This window comes from Rana temporaria, chromosome 1 (assembly GCF_905171775.1).
Source record: "Rana temporaria chromosome 1, aRanTem1.1, whole genome shotgun sequence".
NCBI classification, from domain to species: Eukaryota; Metazoa; Chordata; class Amphibia; order Anura; family Ranidae; genus Rana; species Rana temporaria.
In genome coordinates, this window is record NC_053489.1 from 439,881,303 (window position 1) to 439,907,264 (window position 25,962).

A 25,962-nucleotide genomic window follows, 5' to 3' on the forward strand; every position below is an offset into this window, starting at 1 on the left:
ATAACATGTTTGTTATTTAAAAAAAAAAAAACTTTAGGCTGGGTTCACACTTGTGCGGTGCGAATTTCAGCTCTCTTATCTCTGCAAAAAGATAGGAGAGCTGTTCAGCAGATCATCTCCGTTTTAGCTGCGAATTTGGTGACCTGGGAGAGAGGAGGGGGAGGGGGGAAGTGTATTGAGGAGAAGGAGAGAAATTCTGTTGAGAACTGAACACATCTGCGAATCAGATGCGTGCCCATAGAACATAATGGACCCGAATTCGCACCTGAGCCGCACCGCAATGCCTAGAGAAGGCACATGTTTTTTCGGCACTGCACGGTGTAAATGCATCGCACATATGTGAACGATTCTCATAAAAATGAATGTATTTTCTAATGATATGCGAATTGGATGCGTTTTAAGCCAGTGCTGTGGAGTCGGAGGAGATTTTGGGTACCTGTAGTCGGCAAACAATGCACCGACTCCGACTCCTACTAAATTTAGATTGGAATTAAAAAAGCAAGTTTAAATGTCCCAATTCACAAAAAGTTATAATTAATGACTTCTCTACTGTAAGAATAAAGACCAATGCATGCAGTGCCTTACGCAACCGCAAAACGAACACGTTAAGTGACCGTGAAGAAGCATGCTTTTCATGGGCTTCACTATATGGCACGCAACGCACAATTAGGAGCGGCAATACTTATACTTTCCATAGTGTTGTGTCCTGCTGTTACAGGGAACGCAGCGCCCATGGGTAACCTAGCCTCTCACTGATAAGGGATTAAGTAAATATGTTTTTTGCAGGACTAGAGACACTTGTATAAGTGAAGGGAATGGAGGGTCAATAGTTCAAGACTGAAGCTGTAAACCATTGGGAAAAACTGCTGTCATTCAGCTAAGGCTATAAAAACTCCTGTGGTAATGACATGTATGTTGCCTTTCTTTCCTTTAAGGAATGTATAAAAGACATTTGCATATTAATACAGAGGAGTAGGAAGTACAAAAAACGGAGGAGTCGGAACATTTATCTACCGATTCCACAGCCCTGTTTTAAGCCGCACCCAATTCGCATAGGTGTGAACCCGGCCTTACAATCACTTTAAACTCACTGAACTGCCAACTGAAATGCAGCCCTCAATATCTACTCCTAGGGCTACAAATGAGTGTCAGATACCGTATCACACATTATACAACATCATCTTTAAATTAGAACTATGGGCAAAACCAAAGGGCAAAACCAAAAAGGACATGCATGATGCAATCTGTCAAAAGCATCAACATAGTACTGTAAATTTGTTTTTCTCAGTTATCCATTCTCCATAACATGGCTTTAGGCCTGGTTCACACCTATGCAGGTTGCAGTTTGCATTTTCCAGTCGCACTTTGCAACACACGTTTTTGATCCATTGATGTCTATGGGCCATATTCTTAGAGATCTCCGGCGGCGTAACGTATGTCCTTTACATTACTCCGCCGCGAGTTTAACTGGCAAGTGCCTGATTCCCAAACCACTTACCTGTAAACTTGCGGCGGCGTAGCGTAAAGTCCACCCGCGCAAGCACTCCTAATTCAATTGATCCTGGTAGGGGGTGTGGATCATTTAAATTAGGCGCGCTCCCGCGCCGATCGTAATGCGCATGCTCCGTCAGGTAAATTACCCGACGTGCATTGCGCTAAATGACGTCTCACGGACGTCATTTGTTTTGACGGTAACGTAAATGGCGTCCATCGCCATTCACGGACGACTTACGCAAACGACGTTAAATTTTCAAATTTCGACGCGGGAACGACGGCCATACTTAACATTGAGTACGCCACCTAGGGGGCATGTTTATCTTTACGCCGCATATCGCTTACGGAAACGACGTAAAATCACTACGACGGGCAAGCGTACGTTAGAGAATCGGCGTGACTAGTCATTTGCATATTCTACGCTGAGCGCAAAGGAAACGCCACCTAGCGGTCAGCGTAGATATTGCAGCCTAAGATACAACGGCGCAGGCCGTCGTATCTTAGGTATGTTTAAGTGTATCTCAGTTTGAGAATACACTTAAAGATAGGACGGCCTTAGAATCGGACTTACGTCGGCGTATCTGCTGATACGCCGGCGTAAATTCTTTGAGAATATGGCCCTATGAAACCAAAAACCATAAAATGCATAGATGTGAACATGACCCATAGGAAACCATGTTAAATGGACTGTAGTGCGTTTCTGCACAAAAAAAATGCATAGGTGTGAACCAGGCCTCATTACCTTTGGGCAGGAATAAATAATAAATCGTTACCGCAGGCAGGGGGAGGAGATGGGGTGAGAGAACTAAAAAAACAAACAAAAAGCAATTGACAGACTGCAGCATATGTAATTTTTTTATTCTGCCATTGTTCCACATAAAATACCTACCCAGGAATAGATAGAAATTTTAGGCCAGGGAAATCCTATTATGATTATTTAAAATTCTAGACTACTAGTATTTAGAACAATAGCCTAGGCTAGATCACATTCACTCTTTTATGAGATTCATATTTTGCATTTTAAAAGGTCACCTATTATAATTCTTATAAAACAATGTATGCAGAAAATAAATCAACGGTTAAAAAAAAACAGTTCTATGTAATTCATTATGTTGCGCATCAACACTCCTCCAATAATTACTTGTATGCTTCTACATTCCTTGACTTTTAGCAGCACTACTCTTGCAGGAGAAAAGCTTTCTATTTGCCATTACAAATACAATCTCCCACATCTTCATCAACCTAAATACAAGCTATGCAATGATTTCTACCAAGAGTAGTATTTGTCCACAGTCAGTGCAGTCAATTAGATTTCTGTATTACATGCACCAATGCAGAAGTCAGCTTAGCCTAACCTCCCAAGGATCAGCACCTATTTATGTATGCTTAAATGAAGATGCTAGATCGTTAGTCTTTCAAAAAGGAAAATATATATTTTAAAGTCAATAGAACCCAAAGAAATGGAAAATATAAATTAAACTAACAAAGCATAGTCATAGTTTAAATGCTGCATTTATTCCTTGATTAACTAAAAAAACCCAGTGGAAGAGGCATTATAATAAATGCAATATAAAGTAAAGCGAGATTTTTTTTTCTGGAGTAGCACCTGTGAAAAAATGGAATCAATTTGAGAACTGACAATTCTATTATTGAATTTGATAAAGATACACACACACAAAATTATATATATATATATATATATATATATATATCTATATATATATATCTGTGTGTGTGTGTGTGTGTGTGTGTGTGTGTGTGTGTGTGTGTGTGTGTGTGTGTGTGTGTGTGTGTGTGTGTGTATGTATGTATGTATATATATATATATATATATATATATATATATATATATATACACACACACATACATATAAAATATTGTGCCACACTTCCAGTATGCCCAGCACATCTACTCAGTAAACCCCTGTTGATGCACTAGGCAGGTTGGAGGTACAGTTTTTTTTTGATCAACTGATCTTTCTTACTGGTGGAGAAGTAATTTCAAAATTGAAATATTTTTCTATTCATTACTATGGGAATATCACTAGAGGGCATAGGGTACAAAAACACTATTCACAGTGAACCTTAAAAGGGGTTGTAAACCAATTTTTTTTTTCTTTTAAATAACAAACATGTTATACTTACCTCCACTGGGCAGCTCATTTTGCACAGAGTGGCCCCGATCCACGTCTTCTGGGGCCCCTCGGCGGCTGTCTCTGGTCCTCCCCAAAAGAACTACACACAATCATGCGAGAGAGCTCACATTGTGTGTAGTCCTTGCGGGCGCGCTCCCGTAATACAGCGAGTGGCCATAGCCACTCACTGTATCACTCGGCCCCGCCCCTCGGCACGCCGCGTCACTGGATGTGATTGACAGCAGCGCCAGCCAATGGCTGCGCCGTTTTCAATCCATCCCCTCTAGCCAATCAGCGGCCAGGCTGAGCGGAGAAGAGTATGTCGGGACCAAGCGCGGGACTTTCGAGGGGTTAAGTAAGTATAACGGGGGGCCGGTATACTCTGGAGTTTTTTCACCTTAATGCATAGAATGCATTAAGGTGGAAAAACTTTTTCCTTTACAACTCCTTTAAAACAAATGGCAAACAGGCAGGATTTTAAATGCAGAAGAGACATATTACAGTGAGGGAAAAAAGTATTTGATCCCCTGCCGATTTTGTACATTTGTCCACTGACAAATAAATGGTCAGTCTATAATTTAAATTGTAGGGTTTATTTTAACAGTGAGAGACAGAACAACAAAATCCAGAAAATGTATTTGCATTTTAATGATTGAAATAAGTATTTGACCCTTTCGCAAAACATGACTTAGTACTTGGTGGCAAAACCCTTGTTGGCGATCACAGGAGGTCAGATGTTTGTGTGCAAACCTGGTGGCCAACTACATCTCAGGAGGAATTTTGTCCCACTCCTCTTTGCAGATCCTCTCCAAGTCATTAAGGTTTCGAGGCCGACGTTTGGCAACTCGAACCTTCAGCTCCCTCCACATATTTTCTAAGGGATTAAGGTCTGGAGACTGGCTAGGCCACTCCAGGACCTTAATGTGCCCCATCTTTGTTGCCTTGGCCGTGTGTTTTGGGTCATTGTCTTGCTTGAATACCCATCCACGATCCATTTTCAATGCCCTAGCAATTTCAGAAGAAGTTTCTTAAATCGCAGCTTCGCTCAATACAAGATTCCTTTAATATAATTAATCGTGACCCCCATCCTGCATCTCTTTACAGTATTGTAGTTCAGAATAGTAACAACACTGATACACAACACAGACACAAAGATGTAAAAAGTTAACATACCTGTCAAAGGAGTCTGTGGTGACTTTATAGAGATATACAAAGAGTTTGCTGCAGTGCCTCAGAACGGGGCACACAGAGTCCAAGTGCACCAGGTCCTCTTCTAGCAGTCTCTGAAATGGCTGATTATTGGAAGGAAAGACATTTGACGGTTTGATTTTCCGTGATTCTGCAAAGCAGCCTAGCAGCCGAATGGCATCCGCTAGTTTTTCATACTGGATCTCAGTTTTAAAGAAATGAGAGTTTGCAGGCTCATACCGCATGGCTGCTGTCAATGTGCAGAAAACGGTGTGCAAAAGTTCAAAGACCTGGTTCTGGTTCACTTTTTCCCATCCGTTCCTTGGTGGACAACTCAAAGATTTCTCCATTGCGACCAACAGGGAAGTGACGTATACAAAACCTCCAACTTTCCTGAAAACGGTCCTTGTCCGGTGACTCTCTCTCAAAACTATTAAAAGGGCCTACAAACCAGAAGTAACCAACATTCAGTAAGATAGACCACTCGCATACTAAGTAAACAAATCTTACATAGATATACAACAATTCCAATTTTTTTTTGCTGCCTTCTAATAAGAACAGTTAATGCAGCCAACAGAGAACAAAGGTTAACATCAAAATATTTAAAGGGGGAAATTGCTTACTAAATCCATAATATTTGCTGACATTTTTCAGGGTAATAAGGAGGACCTGAACTGTGAACGCTGTGCAGCTGATATTTTCCCCATTTCTGATTTACCATGAGATGTTTCACCCCTTCTACATATGCAGCCAGCAATCTTGGTAGAGTCATCGCTTTGCTTTCCAATGTCAGAGCTGACCCCCCACTGGTGCCGAAAGTACAGATCCATGATTAAAGTGGATGTAAACCCGGAAAAAAAATATATAAAATTCTTTGCTGTCACAAAGTACAGTATAAGATTTTCTTTCATCTGTGCCCAGTCTTGCCACACAGAGTTAATCCAGCTCTGAGCAATCCTCTTATTGTTCAATGAAATAAAAACTGACTTACAGAGAAAAACCTTAGTCCGTTCCACCCCCTTGCTGTGAGTGACAGGTTATTTACATATCGCATGCACTAGCTTGGAGACAGGCATTATTTTTTAATTCCCACCCCACTCCTTTTCTGAAGTCATGTGGTTACTTCTCTGGATTTTGACTGGATGTTAGTGATCATAGCAGAGTTTAGTGTAAGGGGAGTGTAGAGGTGGGCAGGGAGTCTACTGACATCATGATCCCCCCCCCCCCCGAGCTCCAGACATCAGACCCACCCACAGAATCTGCAGTTTTTCAGTTCTTATAACAGACAGAGGGGAGACATTTGACAGGTAAGGATACATGCAGGAGGCATGTATATCCTTATAGATCAGCACTATGGCAGTAGTTTAGAAAGGATGAGAGTGGGTTTACATCCACTTTAAAGGAAGGGTTTCTCATACTTATCTTAAGCACAATTAACATTTCTACTTGTTCCTAGAAGACAGGGGTCAGCACCCTGTAGATCGCGGTTTGGGCTTGCTGACCCGCCATTCCAGAAAATTAAACAGAGTGCAATGCAGAGGGACTACTTGTAATGTTGGAGCTGTGGTAAAAAGCAAGAGCCACATACATCGATGCCTCCCATGCGGAGCAATATCAACTCCACCTCTTATCCTTGCTAGTGGTCTCCAGAGTGGTGCCAGCAGCAGGTAATAAGAGATCTTCAGGTCAATGTAAACCAATACACTTGGCATAATAGCAGTGTTGTGTTTTCTTCTACTTGGACCATAAGCATGAAGTAGTGGGGCACTTGCAGAGTGGCCCCATTTACTCGAATGGGTTGCGATTGGCAGACGGTTGCACCCACCAAAAGCAACAAGGGGCCTAATTCCTGCTGCGGCATGTGTACACCAAATGGGGGTATGGATTGGAAGGGGTAAAACTGGGACTAAACCTCCCCCCAACTTTACATCTGATTGAGTCCTAAGGGTGTCGCTGCTGAAGGCAACTAAGGACTCATGTACAAGTGCAGCAGGCACTGCTGCGCCTCTGAAAAGCAACCGGAGTGTTTTAACAGGTGGTGAGGCGGCAATCTGTTACAATTGGTATTGTCTGTCATTTTAACTACATAATTTGATCATGCAGCAAATAAAGTACAAAAAAACACCAGATATTTATCATAGTAGGATACTAACTCACCCGCAGAATGTCCGTCTTGAGCTGAAGCTCCGTTGATGGAGCAGAGTGCATTAGTCCTAAAAGGGTCCCCATGTCATCATCTCCACTTGGGGATAACATTAATTGCTGGATCACCATGAGGGCATGCTCCCGACATTGAGGGTACTTGACTATGTTGTGGACACATCTTGCACCTCCAAATTCTCTGAAGACACCTATGTAAGGCAATCCACATACAAAAGCATTAAAAAAATGTCTAAAGTTTTCTCATTTCAAATAAAAAAAAGGCTCCATGGGTTTTGCAGAGATCCTCCATGCACTGAAAATTATCCTAATCTGTGCAAATTAATACAACAATATTCTGAGTGAAAACTTACGGTAGCTCTATTGTGCAATGATGAATAAAAATTACTGCTGTTCCTCAGATTCAAGCCTAAATCATATGAACTCTGAATACCAATATTACTGCAATACAAGCTCTAACATAGTGACTACATGCAGGCTAAAGGCTCCATTGACAAAAATGAAAGCATTCAGCCTGTAGATGTACACTGCCCCTAAGCAGCAGTGTTCATCAGCAGAGCCATATACTTAATAGTTTAACAGTCAGATATACTGTATTTATCGGCGTATAACGTACTTTTTTCCCCATAAAATCAGGGGGAAATACCTCGGAGAGGGGAAGGAGGGGGACGAGCGCCCGCTGGAAATAACAGAGCCGTCATCTCCTCTCCACTCGGCTCTCGCGTCACACACACACACACACACACACAGTCCCGCCTCCGTCACAGTGCTGAGATCCCGCGATATTGGTCTCAGTCAACATTTTCTCATGCACCCCATGTGACCTTACACGTCACAGGGGGTGTAAACATCGGGACATCGCAGCGTCTATCAAAATAACGACACACTGCAGTGGGGCATGGTGGTCTAGGTGATCAGGAAACTAGAGTGAGGCTTGGCTAAGATCACCAATGTACATGCGCGAGATTACAGAGCCTTCTCGCAGGAAGGGCGGAAGTAAAATGATAGATGACAACAGTTAAAATGGCGCTGCCTTTTCTCAGGAAGAAGATGTTTTTTAAACGGCTGAAAAACCGTAAGAGGTGGTTATTATAAATGTGGAATGTGTTAGAATACATTGCCATACTAGCTTATTTAAAAACGGCTTCATAAGGAGAGAGTTTACTTCTTCTTTAATCAGGCTGCAGATTCATGGGCACTGATCCTTAGATTGCTTCAAAGTTGTATATTTAAAAAATTAGTTTTTCCTGAAAATTCCCTCTTAAAATTGGGGTGCGTGTTATATGCCGGCGCATGTTATACGCCGATAAATACGGTGATTATAGGCACATTGTTAACTTTTGATAAAACACAGATTTGGACTTACTAATTCAATTTTCTTCCAATATTTGCAGCTCTGCCATGCCCATCATTCTCAATTTGGCGCTTCACAACTGGATCTCACACTTTCTAATTTGGAAAGCTTGATCTGCGATGATTCCTTGTCCAAATTATCTACAATTTATAAGGCTCTCGTGCCTTCTGTTCAAACTGGCATGGAGAGTCTTCCATCCAAAAGGCAGACGGACGCTCCTGATATTGATGAAGACTTGGAAGATAGGTGGGATTACCCCTTTTCACAGTTAGTCGCTAGTAGAGATAGATTGATCCAATTTTAACTGCTGCACGGGATTATCCTGACACCTCTAAGGTTGCATAGAATTTATCCAGAGGTTTCTCCCCAATGCTGGAGGTGTGCGAGTGACTGTCAATTTCAGACTTATTTTATTGCCCACTTGACTACTATAGTAGTTCCTCTGCGAATAGACCTGTCTATTTGGCTAAGTGGGTCCCCTGACATTTCATTGGGTGCTTAGGCCCCCCCCTGCAAGTTTGTTATTCAATGTCATTCAATGTCGGAAGGCGATCACCTTAAAAAGGAGTCCCCCACTTTGAATTTCTGGAAGTCTTTGATTAATACTGTTATGTCCCTTTACAAGGCTGCCTACCTGTCTCGTGGGTGCCCCCAAAAATGTATCAAAAGTATAGGACCTAGGGTTTGATTCCCCATTCACTAAAAGCATAGTAATTCTCAGTTTTTTTTTTTCGATTTTTAATTTTTTTTGGTAGCTGAGCCCTTTTGGTACTAGGTCGTGATTTTTTTATATGTCTCATTTATCTGTTGCAAGGGTGGGTGCTAGGATAGGAGTGCCTTTTTCCAACTGCCATTTTCTCTCTTGACGAGCACCTTGCAGATGGTTTACTTGAGTTTCAATAAGGTTATATATGTTGTATACTGTGCGGAGCAGACATGGATTTAGTGTCTAGAGTTCTATTGTTGTTGTCTTTTCAAGCTGGGGTATGCCCCAAGGCTCTGTTTTTTTTTATCACCTACTTATTCTATGAAAATTCAATAAAAAAAAAAAATGTATTAAAACATTTTTTTGGACACTCGATGGTACAATATATAGTGATCCAGTATAACTCGATTGATGTTGGGGAATAGGGCACTGTAGACATTTCGATAAATAGCGATGTTCCTGTTCATTATATTTGGATTTGTTTTGTCAATGCTGCAATAGTGAAGTCGAATGGGTAGAGGGGTAATAAGTATAAGGCCTCTTGCACACTGCAGCTTGAAAAAGCTCAGTAAATCTTTTTTTTTTTTTTACTGAGCTCAAATACAACCCATTATTTGCAATGTGCTTATACACACCAATACATAAACAAGGTGCATTCTTCAGTAACAAAAAAATATAAAAAAGATTAAAACAAATAGGACAATATGAATTTTTGGTCAGTAATTTACACCTCATGAGTGCAAATACAGTTATTCTAAACAACAAATATTAATATTTTCCAACTGCAAGGAAAATTAGCCACTGGAAAGTGCTGAAGCTGGCTTAACACACCACTCTCTAGAGCAGGGAGAAGCAAATGCAAAGAAAAGGCACCAAAGTGCTCATTTGCATATTGTACAACACGAAAACAAGTTTGTGCGAAAATGCACGAACGCATAATTGCAAAAATGCACACAAATTAATACAAAAAAAAAGTTCTGAAATTACATCTGAAAAAGTGGATGCTCAAAGAGGAGTATCGTGTACAAGAGGCCTAAGAAATGTAGTACCAGGATACGAACACAAGTTTATTTTAGTAGCCTTGTTTTGGGAGTATAAAATAAGCAAAAAAACAAGCTTATTCACAAATGGGTCTTTTTTTTTAATCGTTCACAGGTGTCAGTAGTAAATGTTACAGTAATGTAAAATGTACATATGATTTTTTTTTAATCGCCAATAGGGGTAGGGCCACTGTGAGTTATTTGTTGTACAGAATTAATAAAATTTTGACATTGCCTTAGCAAGTCTTTTTTTCAAGCAAACCTTCACTAAATCTCATTCGAGGTGATGTACTTCTTGCTGCTCATAACTGCAGTATAACTAGTCTTGAGTTGCTGTGAAGCATTTTACGTCTGAGACATGAACCGAGGCTCAGATTAATCCACTGCTGTTGGCAACTTCCTGTCAATACGTCTGACGATCAAGCTTGGTTCTCAGTTGAATCCCACCTCTGTGTCCAAAAGCATGCACACAAATCACAAACAATGCCAGGGTATAGCAATCAACAAACAATCTAGTACCACAAATGCTGAAAAAAGTTACAAATTTATTCTGGAAACATCATAGTTCAATAGATGAAAAAGAATACATTATAACAAAAAATAAATAAAAAAGGAACAAACATCCTAGAATAATTCTGATGCCAGCAATACAAAAGTACAGCTAGACCAGCTGTTCTGGGGTGAATCCATCAGAACGGTAAATACGCCTACAGCTAATGCTTAATTTTTCCATAAAATTTAATTTTACATTTTATTGCTTGCTTTTGGCAATTATGATTGGTCACCATTGGCAACAACTTATATTTTGGGTTGTTTTTCTATCCTCTAATTTGAGGAAGCATTTTTCATGCAGTTCACTAAGGCTGCATTCACACCTTGGCGTACCTAATCGCGGCATTTTTTTGTCCCGCGAGTTGCGGCGACAAATTGCAGCATTTTGTACTGCGATTTGCGGCGACAAAACGCCGCGATTGTGAATGCAGCTTACCCCCAGGTTCCACATCTCCTATGCCGAACGCCGCCTGAAAAAAAGGTCCGGGACTTGTTTTTAGGCGGCAGGCGTACGGCGTTCGGCATGGAGATGTGAACCATCTCCATAGAGGGCAATGTAAAATCATCCCTCCAGCATCTTAAGGGCGTCACGCTTCAGGTGTATATACGCCTAGGTGTGAACAGAGCCACGCCGAACGCCGTAAGCCTGCCGCCTGAAAACAAGTCCCGGACCTTTTTTTCAGGCGGCTTTCGGCGTTCAGCATAGGAGATGTGGAACCTGGGGGTAAGCTGCATTCACAATCGCGGCATTTTGTCGCCGCAATTCGCGGGACAAAACGCCGCGATTAGGTACGCCAAGGTGTGAATGCAGCCTGAAAGTAATTGTTGACTTGCCTGTAAAATGTATTTCTTGAAATACAAGACACAGGAGAGTTTATTCCCAGACTATTGAGTTATGCTCCACCTCCAGGCAACTGTACACTGGCCAATGGCAAAGCTTGATACCACCCAGCATTGCCTTGGTTTCTGACAGCAAGCAATATTGTTATGTCATGAACTGTACTTTAAGAAAGATTTTACAAAGGAAGTCAACAATTCTGTTTAAGTTTAGTAAGCTGCATGGGATATGGTTCATCAAAATTGGAGGATAGTTTTCTTCATTGTACATCACCACTGGGAGAAGAAGTGATTATTGATAGTGGTTATAGCATCCGCTAACAATAAGCGCAAGTGAATCCGGCAGGCTGATGGTACCCAAAGTTGATCGATCAATGTGGTACATTCAGCCTGTCCACACAGGATTTGAACAGTCTATGGCCGGCCTTATGCCCCGTACACACGATTGGTTTTCCTGTTGTAAAAAGTCTGATGAGAGCTTTTGTTCGTGAATCCTGACAATGTGTATGCTCCATCAGACTTTTTCCAATGGAAAAAACTGCTGGAAAAAGATAGAGAGCAGGATCTCGTTTTTCCCCGTCAGGAAAAAAACTGATCGGAATTTTCGATCGTGTGTACAAATCCCAACGCACAAAATTTCTACGCATGCTCGGAAACAATTTGACGCATTCTCAGAAGCATTGAACTTAATTTTCCTGGCTCGTTGTAGTCTTTTACGTCATTGCGTTCTTGGCAGTCAAAAGTTCACCAAACTTTTGTGTGACCATGTGTATGCAAGGCAGGCTTGAGAGGAATTTCGTCGGAAAAAACATCCAACTTTTTTCCGACGGGAAAACCGATCGTGTGTACGGGGCATAAGATTACCTTAGGTAGAAGGAGTTTCATGGTCTCAAAAACAACCTTGTCCCTGTGGAATAAAAAAATATTTTGCTTACAGGACGAAGCCGTAAGCTCAGACACCCTCTTAAAGTGGAGCTCCGGCCGAAATTACACTTTTTAAATAAAAATACCCCTATAATACACAAGCTTAATGTATTCTAGTAAAGTTAGTCTGTAAAAAATTTGGCCGATCGCCGAATATAGAAGACACTGACATCAAACAAGATAAGTTGAGAAGCGGGGGGTGCCGCCGATCGCCCAACATAAGAAAACAAAGCCACCGCACACTGCTATCGCACATTAAGGGGGGGGGGGGTGCGGCTGGTCGTCCAACATACACTGCCATCGCACACTATAACTTTAGAAGTGGGGGAGGGGGCGCCATCGCACATTATAACTTGAGAAGCGGGGGGCGCCGATCGCCCAACATAAACGACAATAGACATGATGGGTGCCGCCGATTGCCCAACACACACTGCCATCGGACATAAAAACTGAGAAGTAGGGGGGATTCTGCCGATCGGCCACCATAGAAGACACTGAGAAGGGGGGTGTTTGCCGCCGATGGCCCATCATAGAAGACACTGAGAAGGGGGGTGCTGCCGAGAAGAATAGAAGACACTGAGAAGCGGGGGGGTGTTTGCCGCCAATCGGCCATCATAGAAGACACTGAGAAGGGGGGGTTCCCGATCAGCCATCATAGAAGACACTGTGAAGCGGGGGACGATCACCCAACATACACTGCCATCGCCGGACATAAAAAAATACTAACAAATTGGGTGGGGGGGGGTCTTGAGGGTAGATTCATCTGCCACCCGCCGTTCGCCAGGGACAAAAAAAAATACTGAGAAGCAGGGGGGGGGGGGGGTTTCCCCCCGATCGCCGCACATAAAAAAAAATTAGAAGCAGCCTGTACTGTACTGTACTGGTGGCTGCTGCTGATCAGCGGAGATACATTTTTTTTTTAAATATTGAGAGGGGGGGCGGTTTCCATGAAGCATTGCGGAGGGGGGAAGACACAACATTCCCAGGAGTCTGTGCGGTGTAGGCTAAAGAGGAACACAACCACGGTGCAGGAAGAAGACAGATTATTAGGAAGTCTGCCTAGCAACAACCGTTTTAAGGTAAGTAAAAAAACATTTTTTTTGTTTTTTTACTCGGCTACTGACATTTTTATTAAAGTGCTGATGCAGAGTTTGATTTGAGGGTAGAGCTCTGCTTTAACGGAGGCGAGAGCCACAAGAAAGGCAATCTTGCATAAAAGGAGAACTAGAAAAATGTCGAGAATAGGTTGCAAGTAAGAAAAAAAAAAGTTGTTGCCCAAAAACTAGAGCTGGTTTGCAGTCCCGTAAATTAGTTTTTGGAAGGAAGATCTGCCATGCTTGCAAAACCAGCAAAGTGCACAAAACTCACAGTACCTTGAGTACCAGCACCAATAGGCAGGGAGGGGTGGCTTCTGAAGGCCTGAAGTCTTTCTGCTGTGCTGCGCATGTGATCATTTTCTTATTGAGGAAGAGCTGGCCAGGAATGTGACTGGTCTGGCCTAAGAAAAAAAGAGGCCAGATCCAAGATGGTGGCCATTTAATTGGAAATGTGTGAAGCCTGGCTAAAAGTTATTGTGTTAAAATATATTAAGGCCCCTTTCACACAGGGACTCCAATCAGGTCCGTCTGTCATCAGGTGGACCTGATCGGAAGGGCCGTTGATCCCTATAGACTTGGTGGATGTAAACGGATTTGTGTCTGTTTATACCCGCCTACCTCCAAGTCCGATTAGGCCCGCTAAATAAAAAAACGAAAAAACGGGAGAGGACTTTGTCCGCCTCGGTTTAGGCCGAGTGGATTAGAGGTGACCAGGTATAAACAGACAGGGAAGTCCATTTACTCCCGGCTGCCCATAGAGCAGAGCAAGCTATTCCCCATGTCCACTCTGCAGATACTGAGCAAACATAGATAGGTCATCCATCTTCTCCGATTTGTTGTCTGATCCCCTGCTTATTGCAACAGAATCTGCCCCGTGTAAAAGGGACCTCATGAATAGACCTCCATGTTTTTTTTTTTTATCAGAAAATAAATACGTAGAACTCTGCAATGATGTCTTCAAATGTTTTTACAAAGTATATATTGAATAGGAAAAGATTGTTTTATTTTTTTCTTATCAAAAGTGGAGAACCTAACATAACATTGTGCGATTAGTTATAGCCCATAAGAATGCCAGAATCCCAAAAGCTGTCTATAAACTAGTAAAAAGGAGATTTTTCTTTTATAAAAATCATGCAAAAATTTTCAATATATTTGACAACTTGTAATTGTTCGAAATGTCATTTGCTTTTAACCCCTTAACAACCGCCTAACACATGTGGCATTCAGGAAGTGGGCTTTAAACCTGAGCACCGCATGTATGTGTTCTTGTGTTTGTGCCGGAGGCGTTCTCGCTCCCAGCAGAGAGACCAGGTTGTCCATAACAGCCCTGGGTCTCTACTAACGATCAGGAACCAGGGGAACTGGATCCACATCACATGATCATTCACTCTGTAGCCTGCCTGGTGTTGTTTATCCACTGTGAAGGGAGTAAACACCACATTTTCCCTCTAGCCAGTAGGAGAAGATAAGTTGTATATTTTCCTCCTCTAGGACATGTCTGAAAAACAAACACAAAAATAAAGAATAACTATTTCAGGGCTTGATCTAGGGTTGAGAGTGCAGGCCTCGTTCACACCATGCATGGTGCAGAGACGTAAAATCTTCTGCACACAATCTGCAAGGGCACCAAAGAAACAATTGTTCTCTTTGTGTGAAAAAAACGGACATGACATCAACATTGGTGTGAATATGGCACATAATTAATGTGCGTGAAATTTGATGTAAACTGAAGAGAAATGGAAGTAAAGCCGCGTACACACGATCGGTTTTCTCGTCGGGAAAAAGGTCATGTTTTCTCTTGGACGAGAAAACCACAGAGAATCACGACGAGAAAATTTCCATAGGAAAACACTGCTAGGGAGCATACACATGGCCAGTTTTCTTGACCAAGAGAAAATCTGTCAGGAAAACTGGTCGTTTGTACACGGGGAAAAGGGACCAAGCCATTCCTCGGTTTTCCCTTTGGGTTTCTCGGCGGGGTTTTCACCGCTGAGAAACTCAATCGTGTGTACACGGCATTAGTATTCCCATCAGTTTTCATTCACGTGTGGTGTGAACAAGCCCTTAGTGGTAGTGTAGGTGGCACTGTTCGTGGCAGTTTAAGTGTCAGTTACTGTTAATGGCAATGTGTTTTAGATAAGAAATAAAAAAGTTTAATATTTAGTGCCAGTGTGTTTTGGTAGGTTTGGTTTTTGGTGGTGGGTCATGAAAATGTCATAAAAAGAGAAGGCTACATTTTTTTACTGTTTTGGGCCAGTTTTCTTTTTCGAATATAACAAAATCAAGAGATATCCATCACCAATTACCAAGTGAAAGCCCAATTTGTCCTGAAAAAAAAACAAGGTATAATCCGCCTGGATACACTAAGAAGTTGAGATATGTACAGTTTTACTAACACATGTTAAAGTTGCAAAATTGGGTTTGGGCGTTAAGGTAGGTTTTGATCTTGATCATGAAGGAGTTAACATTTGATTTTGGAATTAATAAAACTGAACCAAAACCTCATACAATTTCCATCCAGCGCCTTTGAAGTTTCTAATCACTGCATTTGAAAGGGACGGTCGATTTGATCCCACCAAAGCCTAGTACACACAAGTAGTTTGTTTTCAGCAGGCTGAACGGAAAAAAAACTGAAAAGCTCAGGAGGAGCTGCTGTACTAACAATCCAATGTTAGTACAGCAACATCCCTTGCTGAGCTACTGTTCTGACAGGGGACAGACCCTTGCCAGAACACTCTGGTCAACTCTCTCAGCCATCGGCTGATTGGATTTGGATCAACAGACTTTTTTGGTCATACCCCTTCAACAGAAGCCGACTATTCAGCTGGCTTCTTTCGGACCGGTTGCCGTACACACGGGCCGAATGTTGGCAGGTTACAATTGAACCAGCCGATGCCGCCCAATATTCGACCCGTGAGCACTAGGCTTTACGATTAAAAAAATCCAACAGTTCTAAAATGAAGAACTTCAAACAAAATTCCTCTAGTCTATAGCCAGCTTTATGCTGGATTCACACCACTTGCATCGTATTTTGCACGCACTGAGATACATTATATATACACGTGTTTTTTTTTTTTTTTTAGACACCTTACATTGATGTGCTTTTTTCGGTCTCTCTTCATTCACATCAGAAACCAAAAAAATACTTTCATTTACATGGATTTCAGTTCACTGACATGTTGTAATATGTGCAGCTAGTGGTGCAGAAGAGGGTACGTAGTGAGCTATTCCCCCTGGCACTGGCAGGTGGGCCAATACCTCAGTGACACACACTGTACAGTAGTTGACAGCAACATCATGGTGGTGGGCAAGCTGCGGTCACAGAGGGCAGGCCAAGTTCTGTATTTGACAGCCTGGCGAACAGTCAATTACAGCGCGTGGTGCTGTATTTGTAGAGAAAAAAACATAATTAAATATATTAGTGGGGGTCCTCATCATCCCCTACTTTTTGGTTTTAATGAAGTTTTTTCCCCTACATACTCGGGAGGCCCACTAGAAGATCCTCTAATTCTCTGGCTCTGCTGAGTTGGAGTTAGGCTTTAAATAAATGTTTCATTTGTATGCAGCAATTGTAATGTTTGTAATTACATACAAGTTCATGTTAATAATACTTATCAGACTCAAGATGCAAAAAAAAGTTGGGGAATTTATTTTTTATGTAGATATCAAACTTATCTAGGAGAATGCAGCATTGGTCCAATTATACATCTGTCCTCCGCCGGCTCCAAGACTGAGAACACCGCCAATCGCTCGGTACTCCATGACTGCCAGTGCTGAGTGACAGACTCAGGCTCTCACGGCTCACTGAGAGGCTGAGCCAGGTTCCTGGGTGGACACTGACCATATGGTTTTCTTAGCCTGGACCAGCTCTGTGATGTTAGTCAACAGAGCTTCAGCCCACTTTCAGAGGAAAACAGTTCACAGGAGTAAAGAGCAAACTGCAGTCCTATGATCCATAGGAGAAGAACAGCCAAAGAAGCTTACACAGCTGATTACACCAGCCTTATTGCTTATTTTACAATTTTTTTGTGATGCATGCCATTAGTGCATAATAAATAAAAATGAAAAAAAAAAAAACAGTATATACCAAGTAGAGAACTCAAAACCATTTGTTAGTAATTAGGGTTGTCCCGATACCACTTTTTTAAGACCGAGTACAAGTACCGATCCTTTTTTTTCAAGTACTCGCCGATAACGAATACCGATACTTTTTTTTAATCTCATGTGACAGCGGCACATGTGTCAGTATGTTTTTTTTTTTTTATCTTTAACAATTTGTTTTTAATTTTTTACATTTTTTTTATTTATAATGCTTTCTCTTTTTAAGGGAGAGGGGGGGGGTTAACCGTATTTAAGCAGCAGTCAACATGGATTCATGAAAGACAGAAGTTGTCAGACAAACCTGATTTCCTTTTATGAAGAGGTAAGTAAAACCCTGGACAGAGGCGTGGCTGTGGACGTGATATATTTGGATTTTGCAAAAGCGTTCGATACAGTTCCGCACACACAGCTCATGTGTAAGGTAAGGTCTACAGGATTGGATATATCAGTTTGTAAATGGATAGAAAACTGGCTGAAAGCCAGAATTCAGAGAGTCGTGGTTAATGATTCTTACTCTGAATGGTCCAATGTTATCAGTGGTGTACCCCAAGGTTCAGTGCTGGGACCCTTACTTTTCAATATATTTATAAATGATATTGGGTCTGAGATCAAAAGTAACATTTCTGTCTTTGCAGATGACACCAAGCTATGCAGTGGAATAACGTCCTTACAGGATGTCTCCAATTTACAAGCCGACCTCAATGCTCTGTCTGATTGGGCGACTAAGTGGCAGATGAGGTTTAATGTAGATAAATGTAAAGTTATGCACTTGGGGGCTAAGAATATGCATGCATCATACATACTAGGGGGAGTACAACTGGGGGGGTCTGTAGTGGAGAAAGATCTGGGGGTTTTAGTTGATCATAAGCTCAATAATGGCATGCAATGCCAAGCTGCGGTTTCCAAAGCGAGCAAAGTCCTTTCTTGTATTAAGAGAGGTATGGACTCCAGAGACAGAGATATAATTTTGCCCCTGTACAAATCATTAGTAAGACCTCATCTGGAATATGCAGTTCAGTTTTGGGCACCAGTTCTCAAAAAGGATATAGGAGAACTGGAGAAAGTGCAGAGAAGAGCAACCAAATTGATAAGAGGCATGGAGGAGCTCAGCTATGAGGAAAGATTAGAGGAACTAGATTTATTCACTCTTGAGAAAAGGAGAATAAGGGGGGATATGATCAACATGTACAAATATATAAGAGGTCCATACAGTGAACTTGGTGTTGAGTTATTCACTTTACGGTCATCACTGAGGACAAGGGGGCACTCTTTACGTCTAGAGGAAAAGAGATTTCACCTCCAAATACGGAAAGGTTTTTTCACAGTAAGAGCTGTGAAAATGTGGAACAGACTCCCTCCAGAGGTGGTTCTGGCCAGATCAGTAGATTGCTTTAAGAAAGGTCTGGATTCTTTCCTAAATGTACAGAATATAACTGAGTACTAAGATTTGTAGGTAAAGTTGATCCAGGGTAAATCCGATTGCCTCTCGGGGGATCAGGAAGGAATTTTTTCCCCTGCTGTAGCAAATTGGATCATGCTCCGCTGGGGTTTTTTGCCTTCCTCTGGATCAACTGTGGGTATGAAGTTGGGTGTATAGGATTTTACTGTGTTTTTTTATTTTGTTTTTTGTGGTTGAACTGGATGGACTTGTGTCTTTTTTCAACCTGACTAACTATGTGTCAGTATGTTTTTTCTTTAATTTTTTTATTTTCTACAATCATTTTTTTTATTATTTTGTTTTTTTATTCTTTATTTTTTTATTTATTTTTTCAGCCCTGTTGGGGGGGGGGGGCTTTGGTGAGATATCAGGGGTCTTAACAGACCTCTGACATCTTCCCTTTGAGACAGGGAAAGGGACTAGGAACACATGTTCCCCTGTCCCTTTCTCAGCAGCATCAGCTGCGCTAAAAATGAATGGAGTGAAGACAGCGCCTTCTCTTCATTCATAAACTGAAACATTTGTAAACACAGGTTACAATGTTTCAGTTATGTGAATGGACAGAGTCAGTGATCACTGACTCTGTCCATTCGGAGCAGTAAGGAGCCGGATTTACCGGCTCCTACCCCGCTATCCATCCTGACATTTCCAGGGGGTGGAGGAGGAGCACGGAAGGGGAGAGAAACACGGCAGGATACAGGGGATACATGGCGGCATACACAGGATACGCGGCATACACGGCGGAATACACAGGATACACAGTGGCATACACGGCGGCTTTCAGCTGCTTTAAAATCAGCAGTGATAGGTGCTTGTTACTTCCCCATGCACTGATCACCGCCGACAGTAAAAGTATCGGGTGAAGCATCGGGAACATTTGCCCAAGTACAAGTACTCGGGCAAATGCTTGGTATCGGTACAACCCTATTAGTAATATATTAATGTACAATTCCCATTATCTCTTAAAAAAAGATAGCGTTCAAGTGGTAAAGATTGACTACTTACCAGCATTGGTATTTGATCCTTGCAGCAAAACTGTTAGAGTTTCCATCACCACCAGTGCCAATTGCCTTTGCTCCTCTGAGGACTGTATTACAATTGTACAACCTGTGGAAAACAGGTAAACTTTAGGCTAAGCAACAGAAGGAGCATAATATCAAATATATAGAAAATCAAGATACCATCCTGACAATAGGCAACACTTTATGTTAAAGGTGTTTTATTATTTAAAAATGGTAGACTCCAGGTTAAAACCATAAAATATAATCTTAAAGACAAACTCAATTTAAAGGCTACAAGAGAACAATGAACAACCCATGAAAAAAGTAACATAACAAGCAGATTTGTTTTCAATATTCACTTTTAATCTGGAGCTCTAAACCACAATTTTTTTTTTTTTACTATATGTCAACAGTCTGATGACCAGCATCATGCAACTTACTTCCTCTAAGCCATTGACTGGACAGTGAAAGGAGAAGCAGCTATCTCACTCTATATGCATGCTTGTTGTCAGCACACAATCCACCTTGTTTACCCTGCTTGTTTACCCTGCTTCTTCCTCACACTCCAGCCCTGATGAACACTGCCTAAATTTGACCTGGTATCAGCCTTTCAGTCACTTACACTGCTTATGTTTTAAAGTAAATATATTTTAAAGATGTATTTATGATTATAGAGCTGCATTCATTTATATGTTCTATTTTCCTAGAGTTCAGCTTTACGATGCATACGTAGATACAAAGGCTATTTCCAGTACTTCAGTATTCTATTCAGGCATTGTTGTAGTGCACTAATTTACCCCATTACTTGGGTGGTAATCGGTTCTTAATGCAAGAGAGGAATTCACAAGAAGCCACTCGGGGTTTCTTTAATGCTAAGGGCTTGCTTCATCAAAGAATCAGTACTAAGAAGCTCCATCAACCTCACAGACCCAAACCTGCAATAGAAGTCTGAATCTAACTTGTAAAACTTCAGAGCAGAGAGAGAAAGTTTAGACCACTTTCATACTGCCAACACGGCCGCTACTTTTAGCTGCACTTTAACCCCGCTAGCGGCCAAGGGAAGGGTTAAAAGTGCCCGCAAAGCACTGCTGCCGAAGCGCTTTGCAGTTGCTTCGGCAGCGTTGCCCATTGATTTCAAAAGGCAGGCACAGTTTAGGAGTGGCGTATACACAGCTCCCGCACCGCCCCAAAGACGTTGCTTGCAGGACTTTTTTTTTGTTTTTTGGTCCTGCAAGCGCACCGCCCCAGTGTGAAAGCTCTTGGGCTTTCACACTGGGGAGGCTTGGGAGGCGCTTTACAGACACCATTTTTAGCACTAAAATGCCTGAAAAGCACCTTCAGTGTGAAAGGGGTCTAACAGAAAGTAGACCCAGTCATCAATGTGAGGTGATTGTTGGAATTTGGCTGCAGTGGATTACACAGAGGTTAGGAAAAAGGCTGGTACTGCTGACCTCCCATTCTGCCCAATGCTAGGTTCTCATTCTTACCCTCTTGCCTCCCTAGCACAAAACATCAATGCATATAAATACTTCTGACTTTTCTGATTTGCGTATTTGCTCCAGAACAGCGTCTCAAAATATTAAAGCCAGTGAGAGTTAGTACAACAGCTAGATAACAATTTCAGATGATGATGAGCAATTGCAGTACTTGGCAGTCTCTGACAGCAGGTTTACATTTAGCCAAAATGGAGAAGGCGTTTGTGTGCAATAACATTTATTAAGGTGTATTTCTTCTGATGGTGGCCGCACTGGTGCATGGAGATGGTGGATGGTGCCATCCATTAGCAACATTCAAGATTCACTGATGGATTGTTTTATGGACTTGCGTTTATAAAAAATTATAAAAAAACGCCATATGGGTACAGTGTTGCATGACAATTGTTCAAAGTGTGACAGCGCTGAAAGCTGAAAAATGGCATGGACACGAAGGTGGTGAAAGTGCCTAGTATTGAAGTGGTTAAAAATCCTGCAAACTCTAAATTACAAGACGCGAACCTGTGCACAGATCATGCACCCTGAAGTATTTACAAATTAGATTTCACAACCAAGGCAGTGGGGATCTTCTATGGAGAACAGAATATTCAGCCCTGTAATGTAAACTAGAAGATGTTTGTTTCTAAACTGTTTGGGCTCATGCACACCTGGGGCTAGTTTACACATAATGGACAGCTGCCAGAGGGGGCAGTGTGGTGCATGATTCAGCACATCACACACAGCTCCCCTTTTCTTTGTGCAAACTTTATTTGAAGCATACAAAAGTACACTTCATTTATGTAGCTGTACAGCAGGGCGCTGCGATGCGCTGTTGGATGCCATGAAATTCTGTACAGTGTGCTGTGATAAAATGCATAAATGCATTGCACCACGGTTCTGTACTGTATTGTAGTGAATGGGACATGCAGAAAACAATTGTTTTCTTTGTGTCCTTGCAGTGACAGGCATGTAACAAAGCAGTAAAATGCCTGTCATCACACCGTGTGTAAATTCAGCCTTGATGTTTCTGGTACAAAGAAGTTCTAGTGTAAACTCCTGGCATTGTCCCATGCCTGGGAGCACGCAGGTGGTGCGTACAGCCGGCCAAAGAAGTGCATGGCTGTATGCACTTGTACTCGTGTACTTTCTGATGCGATTTTGAATTGTGGGTAGGCGCTAAGAAGTGTGAAGCGTGTATAGTGTACTTTCCTGAACTTGTATTGGAAATGCATCATGTGCACGTAAACACTTGTACAAAAGGAGAATCAGCATTTACAAGAGTATAAGCTTGTACAGACAGTTATATGGCCAGCTGTACATTGCATCTGGTATTCCGTAGAGGTGGTAAAACGCTGGGAGTTTTATTCTAGAGCTCCCTTGCACCATTAGAAATTGGCATGCGTGTGTGAACTCTTAGACCAGAACTTAGAGTCTTAGCAGTGACCTTTGAGAATGAATGACTATATGTGTAAAACAGATAGAAAGGTCAGGGGTGGCTTGTGTTGGTTTTTTAAAATTAACATTTTTATTAAATTCAATACAAAGAATTGTAGGCAAACAATCTCAGCTCAAAAAATACAGAACCATAGACACAAGTGACATTAGACACAAGTGACATTAATGGCTAGAGATACAGCAGGTGGCATCTATATGACTTTTTCCCCTTAGATTCCTGCTCGTTTTGTCTAGGGGAATCGGCTAGTTGTTTTAAAATATGAGCCGTACTTACGGTTTACGAGATGCATCTTCTCCGTCGCTTCCGGGTATGGGCTGCGGGACTGGGCGTTCCTATTTTGATTGACAGTCTTCCGAGAGGCTTCCGACGGTCGCATCCATCGCGTCACGATTTTCCGAAAGAAGCCGAACGTCGGTGCGCAAGCGCAGTATAGAGCCGCACCGACGTTCGGCTTCTTTCGGCTACTAGTGACGCGATGGATGCGACCGTCGGAAGCCTCTCGGAAGACTGTCAATCAAGAAGGAACGCCCGCTCCCGAAGACCCATACCCGGAAGCCGACGGAGAAGATGCATCTAGTAAACGGTAAGTACTGCTCATATTTTAAAACAACTAGCCGATTCCCCTAGACAAAACGAGCAGGAATCTAAGGGGAAAAGGTAAAAAAATAAATAAATGGGTGAACTCCCGCTTTAATGTTGATGTCTCGGCACAGGTACACTTTATAGGGTATAACAAAATATTATAAAAACAAAAACATTTTTTTTATTCAAACAGCAATTTTAAATTAAAAGAAAAGGTAGAGTCCTACCTTGTTCGATGTAGGCTTGGGCTGGGTCTTTCAGTACAGCAGCATATTTGTGCAAAAGGTTGACCATTACCTCCAGAAGTCCTACTTCTTTAAAAACATCTTTAAAGATGTGATGGTGTCGAATGAATTTAAGAAGTGTCTTAGTGGCTATGATACTGCAGGAGAATGAAGTGTTGGACTTCAAAAGAATGCTGACACTGATCAATTCTTTGCAAGGAATATAGTTCAAGCTGAAAACCAAAAATTCGAGCATCTCAAAGTATTTCACCTGCACATCAGGCAACTTGGTAATCTTCTCTGCAACTTGGGAAAGTGTATGCTGAGGCTCCAGGATAAAGTAATTGGCATTGTCCGACATATAAATATTGGTGATGGCATCCAGTATAATCTGTGCAAGGTAGCAGGTCTTTGCTTTAAGAAATGCATTTTGTAGGACTGAGAAGGCTTGGATATTCCTCACACTCAAACCTGCAAGCAAACAAACAAGTAACCTCAAATAGAAAAATTCTAGTTCAAAGAAATTTAAGACTGGACCGTTTCATAAGATAAACATCTGTTCAGGCCACAAACAAATAATTAAATCCTTCTGTCTTACATTCTTGCTACCTGGTCCTCTATTTGGTACTTATTATTACTTCACCACTGTAACCCGCTACTCCTCTGCCAGATGGTTATGGAGGGCAACCAAACTTTTTTATGAAATCTACATCTAAAGTTAGCCATAGATAAGCAGTTTTTTCCTTCAGCCAGTAGGCCGAACGAAAAAAAAAAATTGAACAGATCCCTCCATCCACACAAGCAAGATGGATGGAATAATACACCCCACCGGGAAATTATATTCCGACAGTGGGACCCAGCACTGTCAGAATACATTGATCAAATGTTTTCCAACTTGTCCTAGGCAATGATGATGTTGCTCATCACATCCTCTCTCCACCTGCAGCTTCCTGGGGCACAACCCATTTCCAAAACGACTGCAGGACCAGTGCCCCTGGGCCACGTGATCTTGCACATACACATTAGGGAGCCAACTCTGATCTATCAGGAAGTTACAGGTGACATCCCAATCCAAGATGGCAGCATCAGGGACCCGCAGCAGTTAGAAGAAACAGCCGCTGTACGAAATTGCTAAAATCCATGGACTAGCAAGTACCAGTATTTGTAGCTGCTGACTTTCAATTTTTTTTAAAAACATGTTGAAGTTCTTTTTTAAACAAAGTCTAAATGTAGAAAACAGTAGAAACTGGATGACTGCCAACGCATTACAAAACCACAAAAGTGAGATGTAAGGGAATTTAGTATGAACATTACACTATGCGGTACAGCTTTGCCTCTTCATAAACAAATCTCTAATTGTACTTTTATCCATTATTGACTTGGCACCAGGTTTTATTGAAGCTCAGTAGTTTCAGTGGAACGAAATGCAAGGCTTTTTATAATTTAGATAAAATGTAAAATGTAAAATGTACCCCGAATGGCAAGCAACTTACCTTTTCCGGCAGGCTGCGGGACGGAAAAGCCTGGCAATAAAAAAGGTGCCCCTGTAGTTAAACCAGCTGGTCTCAGTTCATTGACACCATATGTTGTTAAAGAAGTAATTAGGTTAACCAAGTCCTTCAGCGCATCTTTGGATTCGTTCTCTTTAGCTTGGTCTAGCCTACAGGAAAGACAACATTACATTTTTCCTTAGTGCTGTATGCTTCCAATTCTAGCTAAATAAAAGATCATAATATTACTGATCAGCAATGAAAAACATATGGCGCCTGGGGAAAATATACATACACAGTTATAGTCGTACTTTTTCAGTCTACACAAACATGTTCAAATGTCTGTGCTACTGATATATAAAATGTAACTTTATAAATCATTTGGCTTGAAAAAATAGCATGCAATGTTCACCATCTCTAAAAATCATATTTGGTAAAGAGACTATAGTATATATAAAATACAGTTTTCTATTTTTATCAAAACGTGTAGCCTAAAATCTTCTAAATTGCAAGCTCTAACGAGCAGGGCCCTCCGATTCCTCCTGTATTGAATTGCATTGTAATTGTACTGTCTTCCCCGATGTTGTAAAGCGCTGCACAAACTCAGGGCCGCCATCAGGAATTATGGGGCCCCTCTTACACAGCTTCAGGCATGGCCCCCCCTGGAGCAGAGAACCGGGGGGGTGGGGGATGGGTGGTGCTGCCGCGAAT

At 41.7% G+C, this 25,962-nt stretch overlaps 1 protein-coding gene across 5 annotated transcripts in view; it reads right to left on the minus strand.

Annotated features, from left to right (window-relative positions):
- WDFY3 (WD repeat and FYVE domain containing 3) overlaps window positions 1–25,962 on the minus strand; it is a 365,507-nt gene that overhangs the window by 188,379 nt on the left and 151,166 nt on the right. For all 5 annotated transcript variants that reach the window (XM_040326535.1, XM_040326529.1, XM_040326514.1 and 2 more), the window contains exons 9-13: window positions 25,255–25,421; window positions 23,765–24,232; window positions 20,032–20,133; window positions 6,975–7,168; window positions 4,803–5,260 (exon numbers count right to left, since the gene is read on the minus strand). In XM_040326535.1, the coding sequence (XP_040182469.1) occupies window positions 4,803–5,260; window positions 6,975–7,168; window positions 20,032–20,133; window positions 23,765–24,232; window positions 25,255–25,421 (1,389 nt within the window). The remainder of the gene's footprint in view (window positions 1–4,802; window positions 5,261–6,974; window positions 7,169–20,031; window positions 20,134–23,764; window positions 24,233–25,254; window positions 25,422–25,962) is intronic.